Consider the following 13,124-nt stretch of genomic DNA (forward strand, 5'->3'; position numbering starts at 1 on the left):
ATCGTTACCACTGAGTGTATCCTTCCAAATATACACCAGCAGACAGCCCCTGACCAGTTTTTGTTCTGTGGTGACAGTTATTAGATAAGCCTGGAGCTCTTGGGCTGTCTTCTTTTGATGTTTTAAACACTAAATCCATTTATAATAGACTTGTTCGCTTTACAACAATATTGAGTTTTGTGGAATAACCCAGTGTTACTAACCATCAATTAGAAAACAAAAGGACAAAGATTTATCACCATTCCTTGTGTTAATAGCTTCAATAAACTGTCAAACCATTTCTCAGATATAAGTAGTCAGAAAGGATATATCAACCAGCTACTGTGTTCAAAACACAGATCCAGGTTGTAGAATTTTATTTCCCAGGATAATAGCTTGTTTTCTATTAGAACCCAACTTTGGGGCTCTTCAGTAAGCAACATTTCATGGCCTATCGTGAGAAAATAAAATGCCCTGTGCCAGCACAGGAACTCTGCCACCTTGTCTATTTTTGTGTTCATTGTAAGTGTCACATTTAATCATTGGTTTATCTATTCTCTTACCCAATCCCCAAACTGCATTGACTATATTTCTCTGGGAACTCCTAAGGTTCACCACAGGAGAAACCATCTTGGTGGTCAATCCACTGTCCTCACCCTTGCCTGCTAGATTATGACTCCCCCCACAGCTCCTTCCTTTTGAGCATAAGGAAGATGTTATGCATGGTTCTCACTGATGTGTTCTTATGTTCTGATCTCTGCTATCCTTTAACTGATAGCTTTGAACACAATAGTTTCCATTCACTTTCAGTACCCACATTATTAACATCTGTACACTCATCCACCTATACATAACTGAAAAAAATCTATAAAAAACACCCCCATAATAGTTGATGTACTTCATACTTTCTATTCTAGTTCACTTTATTCTTTTTAATTCTTAATATTTCATTTTTTCAAAGTGCTGGCCAAGATCCACTGAACTTATTTTTATTTATAAAGGAACACACTGTCCTGAAGTAGCCCAAAAGTATTGGGGCTTGGTCTGCACGTGCTGGCATGACCACTCAGTAGCCACAAGTGCCAAGGCTGGTTCTGGGCTGAGGCACCAGAGGCATGCATCCTCAAGTGAAGGGCGGACCACCAGGATGCCTGCCAAAGGGAAGCTCAAACTGACTACCTTTTCTTTGTGGGGCCCTCATTTCCTCAAGCTTTGTAAGATGGAATTTGGCTCAATTTATTAACATTCAGAGATACTGGAAGAATCCCTGCAGGCATCTGTCCCCTTCTGCCTCTGCTTGGTCACACATCTCAGCCTTTAAAGTAGCAATTCCCTCCAAGCTAACTACTTCCACACACAGGTATCAATCCCTGCCAGACCTGTCCTTATCTCTTCACCTAAATAAACTCTACTGCTCCCCCTTCCAACTGCCTGAGCTAACTGTTCCTCCCTGGGCTCCCACAGCTAGATCTTTCCTGTTGCACAGGTATGAACACTGAACATATTCCCTCTCATGACTGCTTCACTCCCTAGGAGGGGAGCCAGCACACAGTAGACACTCAGACTTTACTGAATGAATAGCTTTTGACTTACACCACTCCAAGGTCCAGGGCATACAGTAGGAGGGCATTCATGCCCACGTTGACAATATTCGCTGCAATTCCAGTAATAACTTGGGGCATGATGATGCCCTGAAATCCCCAAATAGGAAATTATTAGCATTTTCAAAAGCTATTTAGCTAGGTTGTCAAGTAGACAATCAGAGTTAAACATGTGCCAATTTTAAACAGTGCTAAAGTCACCCAAGAGTGGAATGGCCAGAGGTGAAAACAACCAGAACTGTCTCCTCTATGACTGCAGCATCTGGCCAAGCCAAAGAAGGTTTTCAAATGCTTCTGAAAGCCCTGGTAGGTCAGTTTTCATAACAGCAGCAGAGAGAGAAAACAGGAAATAATCTCATGAAGAGCAAATAGGCCCTGGCAAGATGTGTCGAAGAAAGAGCATCCGGGAAACACTGGGGCCAAGTGGCTGGACCGCTCCCCAGATGAGTATTAAGCTCTCAGGCGCAAAGCACCCAGCAATGCCTGCTTCATAGCAGGTGTGCAGAAAACCTTCAGCCCTTTGTTTTATGGTGCCAGTTGCTCATTTCTTTTGTTTACACTGCCCACTCCATACTAGTATTCAGACATTTTCTTTAGGTAAAACTTCTCCCCATCCCTACTACCTCTGTATTTAAACAGAGTAGACTGCTATCAAAGCAGTAAGAATTCACTCTGGCCTCAGGCAACTTTGCCTCTATGTTTATTTATTTATCATTTGTTTTGTTTGTGTGGTGCTGGGAATTGAAACCAGGGTCTTGCGCATGCTAGGCAAGTGCCCTACCACTGAGCCAACCCCCATCCCTGCCAGAACCTGACTTTATAATTAAAGGCAAGCAAGTTTCTTGCCTGTGGATAGACTTGGAGGAGACAGTGAGGTGGAGTTCAGCTTCTGTCCCTACTCACCCGCCTCTTGCCCTTGGCCCTGTCCTTTGCTCCCTGCTTCTGCCTCTGGTGTACCAAAAGCATGATGGACCCTGTGTACTCTCAGGAAGGTGGCCATAGTAAATCTGGACCCTCACCCTCTAACTCAGAAGCTCAGGACCAGGTCCCACACCAGAGGCAAAGCCAGCACCAGCCTAGAAGAGAGGGTGGGTGTGGGAGCAGCAGAGAGAAAAAAGAGATGACCAAGAGGAATTGGACGGCTTCATACAGGGACCTCTCTTGGGTTGGAGGATACAAGGACCCTCATCTCTCTGATAGAAAACTCCAAGAGATAAGGAAAATAATTAAAGGAAAAATATTAATTACTTTTATAGAAAATTCCTTGAAAATATTTCATATACATTTCCAGTACTACAGGGTAAAAATATGAGAAGAATCAATACCTGACTTTGTAAATATCTTGTCTGCAGTTGGAACAGGAATGCTGCCTATAAAATCAAACAGAAAAACAAATGCAATCACTATTCCAGTACCCACATTATTTACTTCATTTTATTGTTTTTGCAGTGCTAGGGATTGAACCCAGGAGCTCATGTATGCTAGGCAAGTGCTCTACAACTGAGCTATATCTTCAGTTCAAGATCTGATTTCTAGTAAGATATTTCCTCATGATTATGTATGTAATCTCAAACTCAGAAAATCAGACCTACCCTAATTAAATGCTAGGACACCAAATGCTATTTGGAATTTTCCAGAGTAGATGAAAGATTATTTCCTAAAGAGTAGAAACAGGGTAATTTCTAACTGGCTGAAGAAGTAGCTACAACCTTGACATTCTGCATGGCTCGCAATACAGCCCAGGAAGCATTCTGATTAATTTGGGATCAAAAGTAACCATGGAATAAGGAATAAAGAAAGAAATTTTTTCCCATCAGTACTTGTATTTAACCTAATCTGTTGGACATCAGAGTGGTACAAGTTCTGAGAATCAGTGGTAGGGAAGGCAAGAAACAAATGTTGAACTTCTGCATGAATAGTACTTTGATAAATAAACAAGAGGTGGGAGAGGAAGAGGCATGTGCAGGGTGACACCCACCAGTTGCTTCAAATCAAACACAACAGCATTGAAACTTACAGGAAGAGCAGGAATGAAAATCATCACATAAATTTGGGCTATCCTGGAATAAACAACCAAAGAGTCTTTTGTTAATATTAAAATGATTTCTGGTCATACTGTCTTCAAATTGAATCCACAGAGTATTTTCTAAAATTTAAAACTAAAAATAACCTAGATAAGAGAAATTTCATCACAACTTGGGTCGGTTTTCTGTAACCTATATAGATCCTATCTGAGGTCTGTTACATGTCTACTTTCTAAGGCGAAGCCTGAAAACTTGACATTTTCCAGCTCCTCCTCTGCCATAAAAGGGGGAGTGAACAGAACAAAATGAACTAAAACTTGAGCGCAATTCAGAAGCCTTCTGAAAGCATCAAGACTTTCTCACGGTGAGCAAGAGTCCTCTAGGAAGGACCACACACTCCAAGGACAATGACCTGAGGCCATGCTGGAATTGTATGTCCAAAAAAAAAAAAAAAAAAAAACAACAGCTCCAAAAATGAAAATGAAGACGACCATGTGGTATTCTACTTTTGTCAAGGGAATCATATTCTGTGCATTTGCAGGACACCAAGATAAAAGGGACAGCATGAAAGGAACCCAGGGCATGGCACCCTTGTGCTGCTGCTTCTCATCTTTCTGTGTCAGGTAGTCCCTGCAGCCCTGGGAGTCTAGAGCCCACAGTCATAGCTTCCAATACACCAAAGGGTTCAAGTCCAGCTAATTGGCTAAAAATACTGACACAGGTACAGGCCAGATGGCCACTTTTTCTTATTTTGCCTCACACAAGCTAGGTGAACATTCTACCCCTGAGTTACATCCCCATCCTAGACAGCCACTTACTCTTCTTTTTCCTAAATATATTTTTAGTTGCAGATGGACACAATACCTTTATTTTGCTTATTTAGTTTTATGTGGTTCTGGGGATTGAACTCAGTGCCTCACACATGCTAGGCAAGTGCTCTACCACTGGGCTACAACACCAGCCCTAGACAGCCACTTACTCTTAACCTAGGATTCTGAAATGGAGATACTGCTGACCTGGCAACTTCAGGGTCTTGTTTCAGGAGCAGAAGGAGGTACTCAGTATTGATGAAGATGGCCCAGCAAGGGAAGCAACACAGCAGCAAGATGAGGATTCCCCTTTGAAGTATGATTCCAACACGTTTCAGGTTCTTGCCTCCAAAGGACTTGGAAAAAACAGAGAAAAAGTGTCACAATATACCATGGACCAAGGCCACACTTTCAACGGCCCCTGTAGCCCAGGCAGCCATGTTTCCCACAGCCAGCAGTGTAGGAGAAGCTTCTAAGCAGTACCAGTCAGTAAGTTACCTGGCTTCTGTGGTATTTTATACTTTGTGAGACGACTGGTCCCTGCATCCAGTACTGAGACTATTAATCTGGTGGGTACTAAAGTGGAGATTGAGCTATAAAAGGGTGGGGAGAGTGAAACCTTGGGAGAGGATGAGCCATGGTATAAGGCCAGAGCATAGGAGCCCCTGAGAGTCTAGGGAGTTCTCTGGGGAGCCAAAGAGGAAAGATACACACTGTATTGGGACAGTCAAGTGGGTTAAGGACAGCCTGATGCTCACCTGATGATGTCATCCCAAGAGGCCAGGAAGAGACCCTGCCCAGTGGGATGGGCAGAAATGGAAAAGACATTGATGGGGCTGAGTCAAGAGTGGAGGTCAGGACCAGGAGTTCAAAGAACACTTTCAAGAAGTAATGCTTGGGGCATGGCTCAGTGGTAGAGCGCTTGCCTGGCATGCATGAAGCCCTGGGTTCAATCCCTAGAGAAGAAGTTTATGGAGGGAGCTATAAGACAGAAACAAGGAAAATGCAGCCCCTGGGTAAATGAGACCTAAAGGACAGAACTAGCTATTATCTTGGTTTTTGATTTTTTCTTTTTTTCACTTTTTTGATGCTGGGATAGAACCCAAAGCCTAATGCCAGCTAGGCAAGCACTCTACCACTAAGATACACACCCAGCCTGAACCAATTGTTAAATATAAAGATGGGAAACCATTGATTCAGACTGAACTCCTGCACTAGCCCTAGCAGACAACACCAAATCAAACCAAAGGTATCTCTTGTGTTAAATGTCACATTACCAAATTGAAACGTTAAAAAAGCAGATAGATTCCCCAAATAGACCAGTGTTTACTGAAAACTAGAGTTTGTATAATAAGGAAGTCCCCTCTGCTTTATTTAACCTGTTCAAAAAAGTAACCCAAAGTAACCTAATGTTAACTAGTTTTTTCCTATTGCACTATTACCTTGTACCCACCTTATAAAACCCACTGTTCTGATATGGCCTGGTGAGAGCTCTTATTGTATATTGCAGAAGGTTGTGATCCCAAGTCATGAGCAGTAAATAAAGGCCACTTGGGTCGTGAACTAAATTTGTTGTAATTTTGTTTTTTGACGTGGTAAAGCTAAGTGTGCCATATTTACCTTCATTAGCAGCATTGCATTTGACACATAAAAGGCCACAAACCATACGATGCATAGTTCCCCAGTCAGTCTCTATTAGGAAAGGTAATTTCCCAAAAAAGTTATGTGGGCAAGGTGGTCCTCACCTGAGACATCAGAGTGTCACAAGCAGAAGCTAAACCTGTTCCAACTGATATCCCTGTAACATTCACAACCTGCAAGACACAACAGGACAGTTGCAGCAGTGTCACCACCAAACAGCTCCTTTTACAACAAGGAACCACAGTTCAATTTTAGAGAGCAACTCACAATTGTACACTTAAGGTTCTGTATTTCAGATCAAATGGGTGTCCACAGGGATCCTTGTCAACTGAACAAAAATGTACCTTCTAACCAAAGGACCATAATCAACCTGTGTTGGATTTGGAAAAATCTAAAACCTAGAAAACAAGTTTTTAAAAATTTTTTTATGCAGCACATTACCATTTCCATGTTTGTTAATGCACTAGTTAAAATAAGAATCATAGAAGGGAGATCAGTAGAGTAGAGCAAATGGATGGGGGAGGGAAAAAGAGAGGGAAAGGGAAGGTACTAGGAAGGAGATTGAGCAAATTATATTATGTTCATGTATGAATATGGCATAATGAATTCCACTATTACATATAATTATAATGCACCAATAAAAAATTAAAAAGTAAGAATAAAATAAAAGTTAAGTTATGGTTAATGTCTAAAAGTCATGCCCCTGATCTGAAAGTAGGATGTGCATTTAAAAATAAATAATAGGGCTGGGGGTATAGCTCAGTGGCAGAATGCTGTCCTTGTATGCACAAGGCCCTAGGTTCCATTCCCAGCACTACATATATGCACAAAAAGGTATTTAAAATAATAAAAATAGCAATAGCGGGGCTGGGGTTATGACTCACTGGTGGAGCGCTTGCCTAGCATGTGTGAAGCATTGGGTTCGATCCTCAGCACCACATAAAAATAAATAAATAAAATAAAGGTTATTGTGTTCAACTACAACTAAAAAATATTAAAAAAAAACAGTGAACACTTATTAAGCCTGGACCATGTGCCAGGCAGCGTCCTTAGCCCTTAATATGTATGATGTTATGATCACTATTCCCAATTGTTGGGTAAGCCAAGTTACAAAGTTTCTAATACTTGCTTACTCAGAGAGTGTGACCTGGAGGTGGGAAGTCTGACTCAGAACCCAGGTTTTAGTCCTCCAGTGAGGAACGGGCCCTTATCCAGTCCTCCCACAACCCAGGGCACAGAGAGTAATCCACAGATGAGGGAAGGAGCTTAGTGTGCTATTTTGCAACAGGGCAGGGCAGGGGAGAGACACAGGGCCAGAAGCCTAAAGGCCCCCAGTCTCATCTTAGGTCTCACATTTACCAGAAATGTCAACCCCAGATGACTTAACTTCTGGACTAACCAAGACTGGTGCTTTGGTTTGAATATGATTTGGGTGTCACTCAAAGGTTCATGTAGTGAAAGCTTGACCCTGTTTTTGTTTGTTTGTTTCCTGGTACCTGGAATTGAACCCAGAGATTCAATCACTGAGTCACATCCCCAGTCCTTTATTTTTTATTTTGAGGGGTCTCACTAAGTTGCTTAGGGCTTCACCAAGTTGCTGAGACTGGCTTTGAACTTGTGATCCTCCTGCCTCAGTCTCCCGAGTTGCTGGGATTACAGGCACATGCCACCATGCCTGGCTTTGGCTTCCTGTCATACCATGTGAACTCTCTCTTTCACATTGCTATGAGCATGATGCCATAGACTTTGTTGTGATGTAGTAGGAAGGCCCTCATTGTAACCAAGCAGAAGTCAGCGCATGCTCTTGAATTTCCAGCATTGTGAGCTTAAATAAGCCTCTTTTATTTATAAAATACCCAGTCTTAGGTATTTTGTTATAGCAACAGAAAACAGACTGAAACTCTAACCCACAGGAGGCAAGTTACAGGCCACACACATGGAATACCAAGTGCTTACCCCACAAGGCAAGGTCCTGGATCCAACTGAGATCCAGAGGGCTCATAACACAATGAAGACATGGACATGAGGCACCAATGATATAATGCTGAATTCCTCTAAAACCACTTCAGCCTTCAAGAAAAGAGAAAGGTGAAGTGCACTAATTTCTGAAAAGGTTGTGGGATTTTGGGGTTTTTATTTTGGTTTGGTTTTGGTTTTTGGTAAGCTGACCTACTTTGTTGACTTATGATACTATTCTTCCTGCCCAGCTCACAGCTCATTCCTGGTCAAGTCAGTTGGTCAGAGAACTACAGTCAGGACCCTTCTGCTTCAGTTGTCACTAGCTTTTAATAGATTAAACTGTTGTTATACCTCTTCCCTATCATGCACAACTTTAAAATAAAAGATGGGACAAAATTGCAACCAGGTCTCTCATGGTAAGTTGTCCAGGACACAGGTGTAGTGACCACTGTATAAGAATCTATAAGAGAAATGCCTCTGTGCTTCAGGATCCAGAAAAATCCTCCTTCCCCTGAATAATGGTTTGACAAAATCTGAGGTTCACTGAGAATCACACAAGCGAGGAGCTTAGAGTAAACCTGCAGCCAGTCTGGTGCTGCCCTTGCCCCTGGCTCCAATCTCTCTCCATCTGTGTTCCTTTGCTCCACTACTACCAGCTATTTTTTGTTGTTGTTGTTGTTTTTTAGGTGGAGATGGACACAATGCATTTACTTTATTTATTTCTTTTGTATGTGGTGCTGAGGATCGAACTCAGTGCCTCACACGTGCCTGGTGAGTGCTCTGTCACTGAGCCACAACCCCAGCTCTACCAGCTACTTATTTATCCTTCCATAGTGAATTTATTTATACCAATCAGCTGGAATTCTTTGTGGAACAAGGTGAAACATAAACAAATGTTCTTTCACTTAAAAGAACTTACACTGTTGTAAATCATTTTGTAATACATAGTATTTTTCATAAGGTCAAGATTTTGTTTTCCTTTTGTGGTGCTGAGGATGGAACTCAGGACCTTGTACACGTTAGGCAAACCCTCTACCACTGGGCCACACCCTCAGCCCCAGCCAAATTTTTAAAAATGTATCTGGCTTTCATAAATAAAGTCATTGTATAATTGAGTCTACTGCCTTCCCAGAAGTTAGTTACAATTTAATAACCGATTAAAAGCAAAGAATCCCCACCCAGTTGTCAAGAGCTGACAGTGGAGTTCCCAATCTACCATCTTATCTGTAAACATTCCTGCTGGTGGAACACGCCAACCTTCCCACCAGCCATTGGTCATCTTCAGACCTTTCTATAAAATTGTGGCTCTGTATTTATACTATTCTTTTTATTAATTACATCAAAAACTAGGTAATCTTTTCTATCCCTTTTATCATCGGATGACTTGGGGGATACACAGAAAGAAAGAAGGAAACTGTCACAAACTACATATAAAATTTTAGTTTAGTGTTTTCCCCCAGGTACATTTTTAAATAATTTTAATAAGACAAATGAAAGAATAGGAGTCATAGAACTCTATATAAATACACAATAATGCTTTAAACTCTCACCATGTCACGGATGGAAAACATAAAGGGATAGGATTGAAGGAGAGAAGAAAAGGTCAAAACAGGAGATGCCCAGGTAAGAGTGACTCTCAGGGCAGGACACCTGAGCTATGTGTTTCTTTGAAATATTTGGTTGAGTCAAATATGTACAAGGAACCACGCTGGGCAAAAATGAATCTAAGTTCTCAGATGGATCAGCAAGAGAGAAACCAGAGAAAGAGAAAGTCATCACAGTGCAGCCACGCCAAGACCCAGCAGACACAGGGTGTTGGGGCACGAGAGAGGGTCTCTAGCACTGGGAGGTCAGCATGGAGTCTGGTGGATGGAGGGAGGGCAGGAAGGATGAAGAAGGGTCCAGGAGAGTGTAATGTTAAACAGAAGAAAGAGAGAAATTCTAAGGAGTGATGGAAGTAAGTTAGGAGGACTTGCTTACTAATAGAGATTGGGGATATAAAAAATATAAGAGGGGTCTTTGGGGTGTAGTTCAGTGGTGGAGCATTTGCCTAGCATGGATGAGGTCCTGAGTTCCATCCCCAGCACCATGAAAAAAATGTTAAAAATAAGAAAGGCAGTACTTAGCAACTTCAGGGAGTAGCTTCAAACTCTGTGTTCCAGAAGTCTCTGTGTCTTCCAGTTGATCCATTCTGCAAGCAGTCTCCTGGAAGCCCAGGTGAGGGGTGGAGGTACCAATTTGGGAGACGCCAATAAATAGGGAACATTTAAAACAGAAGAGAGGGGGTGGGGGGAGAAGTGAGGAACAACTATCAGGGAAGCCACAGGTGAGCCAAGGTGGACCAGGACGAAACACAGAAGGCAGGTTCCTGGGGGCTGGGGAGAAGAGCACAGGGTGAGTCCTCTGTCCTGACAAGGGGAGGGAGTCACTGACAACTGTTGTCAGAGCAGGTTATAGGGAGAAGTGGGAGAATAGAGGCTGGACTGTAATGGGAAAGAAGGAAATGAAGACAGAATGTCAATTTTCTGGCAAAGAACATAGGTTATAAAGTCAGAGGGCATTGGGCAAGAGGGAGATGGATGGACAGGGATATTTTTATTGAAAAAGAGAATCTTGATAGGTTTATCATAATGGGATAGAAATATATAAAGCATAAGAGGTTGGAAGAGAAAGGAAGGTTCCAGAGCACAATAAAAAGTGGGTCTTGAAGAGAGGGTTGACAAAAGGTCTGGGGGGTTGTGAAATGGGAGGTGAGAGTTCAGGTGCTGCTTGCTTGGCCATGGATGCAGGGTAGGGGGCCAGGTGAGACCACAGGAATGAAAGAAGATGAAGGGACCCTGGCATGACAACTCCATGAGGTCAAGGACAGGTAGAATGGGCATGGAGACTGATGGCTACAGGGACAAAGGTTGAAAAGAGACTGAAAAAGTAAAGTTGAAAATTCCTACTATGGGGTGAAAATGTGCAGGAAGAGGGGCCCAAAGAGGATTCAGAGGTCCTGGAAGTTAATGCGATAAATTCAGGGAGGTGAAGTCACACCCCCAGAGATAGAAGAGGGAGCACTCATGGGCTGAGGTCACTGACAGGCCATGAGATATCAGGAACAGGGAAAAGTATAGGATGCACTGCCCAGAAATGAGCTCTGGGGTGCGGGATACTGGTTGAGAAGCAGGGACAGGAAAACAGCAGACCTCAATCGTGGCCTCAGATCATCACCCCACTAATGTACATTCATACCCCATGGGTGACCGGCAGCACAATGTGGGCCAGGGATCTGCTGCCCTGTGCTATGCAGGGGCCAAGTTCATCTTTCCTGAAGAGGACACAGGGACAATTGTGTATATAAAACCCATCTTCAATCTTGACTTTCTGGAGGGTCAATATAAGCTTTCAAAAGAAGCAGAAATGTCTGCACTCCAGATCAGTTTGCACTTCAGGTCAGTTCACCAAATACAGTAGAAATCCCTTAAATAAAATGTGATTCCACAAAGCCAGGGTTCCTCCACTAAGGCTGAATGAAAAACTTCTATGGCCCTCCACCATCTCACTGTGCATTCCCATCTCCTAGGGGGAGGGAACAGAAAAAAAAAAAAAAAAAAAAAAACCCTGCCAACACTTGCAGGAGGGGTCTTCACCTTCTTTGAAAACCTGATTTAAATACAAGAGAAGCAGTTTTCCACTACCTCACTAACAGACCCAAGAAGGCGTCAAAAGAGGTGTAATTTCAACCCAGGGAGGAAGGGACATACTTCACAGAGGTGAAATAGTGTGATCTAATGAATTGTGAAAATAGTTTCGGTTTGATTTCATAAATAGAAAAAGAATGCAACTTTTAATTTTAGTAGATATGCCCAATTTATCTACTTGCGACAGTCCTCACAAGACCTGGTGCCTCTATAATTAGAGATCTGCTCAGAAAGCTTTGTCTAAGTAGTTGATACTATCTACTTCAAATCTAAAGATCAGGTAACAGTACCTGTAAGTCAGACCCAGATCCTCTAAAAAAAGACACGGAGGACATGACACAATTTAAATTCTGAAGCTTGGTACTGGCGGGGTGGTGGCTCAGTGGGAGAGCATCAGCCCAGTATGTGCAACCCAGCACCACCAAAATTAAAATAAAACTAAACAAATAAATAAAAGTTCTGAAATTGTGCCGTTATCAGCTCAAATAAAAAGATGTGAACACCTACCGAGACAGCAAGCGTAACAGCATCCAGCTCGACTTTGCCCAGATGTCCGCAGAATATGGAACTGACGATGCTAATGAGAAAGATCATCAGCTGTGCAAGGAACTGCCCAGGGAATAGAAAGGAAAGTTGAGTTTACATCAACCCTCCCTCCCCGAGCTTCGCGCAGCCAGGTGGGAACACGCTGGCGGTCCACGCCTCGCGACTCGGCTCCAGGGGCCCTCGGGCGGGCTCAGCTGGGCCGCCGCACTCACCACGGGGCCGGCGAGCGCCGCCAGCTCGGCCGCTTCCCGCCGCAGGTCCGGGGGCAACGCGCCCCGCAGGCCCCGCAGGCCGCCGCGTCGCAAGAAGACGCCGGGCCGTTCGAGGGGTTGGTCCGCTGGGAGCTCCGCTGCGGCCGCCGGGAACTCCATGCCGGCTCCGGACCGGGCTCCAAGCCGGCCCGCGGAATGCGAGCGCGCGAGGCAGAGGCGGCCCTGCCCCACACCGCCCGGCGTGGCCCTGCCCCGCCCCGCCCCGCCCGCCGATGGTCCACTGCGGGAATCGGCAGGCTTCGCCGAGGCCAGCTCCCCCCACCCCAAGCCCGGGGCGCCCAGTCCAACCGTCGCCGCCGCAGAACCCCGGGGGAGGGGGTGCTTGCCCCGGAGGGCCCCTCTAGGATGATAGTGAGTTTCCATAAGGCGTCATGGCAGGTTGCAAAAGTAGTGTGGAGGGAGAGTGGACTTCGTCATTCCCTCAATCCTCCATACCCGAAGTACACTTTCCGGACGTCTTTCTTCAGGCCGCAGCTGAAGGGATATTCAGGCCTTCCCGTTCCCCATCCACCACTACCCCACTCTTCCCCAGTGCCTTGGCTCTGCGGGTCAGGGTCCTGAACATGCTGCCAGTGTGGCTTCTTGTCAATGTAGCCTTGGTACCTGC

At 44.1% G+C, this 13,124-nt stretch overlaps 1 protein-coding gene across 2 annotated transcripts in view; it reads right to left on the reverse strand.

The window, feature by feature from the left end:
• LOC124978893 (multidrug and toxin extrusion protein 2) overlaps positions 1–12,672 on the reverse strand; it is a 55,729-nt gene extending 43,057 nt beyond the window's left edge. The window contains exons 1-7 of one of the 2 annotated variants that reach the window (XM_047542803.1): positions 12,458–12,672; positions 12,207–12,308; positions 6,159–6,227; positions 4,621–4,769; positions 3,598–3,640; positions 2,906–2,950; positions 1,573–1,670 (exon numbers count right to left, since the gene is read on the reverse strand). In XM_047542803.1, the coding sequence (XP_047398759.1) occupies positions 1,573–1,670; positions 2,906–2,950; positions 3,598–3,640; positions 4,621–4,769; positions 6,159–6,227; positions 12,207–12,308; positions 12,458–12,616 (665 nt within the window). In that variant the 5' untranslated portion in view covers positions 12,617–12,672. Of the gene's footprint in view, positions 1–1,572; positions 1,671–2,905; positions 2,951–3,597; positions 3,641–4,620; positions 4,770–6,158; positions 6,228–6,321; positions 6,432–12,206; positions 12,309–12,457 lie in introns of those variants that run through there. The other variant, XM_047542804.1, reaches the window with a different exon arrangement.
• Between the last annotated feature and the right edge of the window lie 452 nt (positions 12,673–13,124).

This window comes from Sciurus carolinensis, chromosome 3, assembly GCF_902686445.1.
Source record: "Sciurus carolinensis chromosome 3, mSciCar1.2, whole genome shotgun sequence".
In the NCBI taxonomy this organism is placed as follows: Eukaryota; Metazoa; Chordata; class Mammalia; order Rodentia; family Sciuridae; genus Sciurus; species Sciurus carolinensis.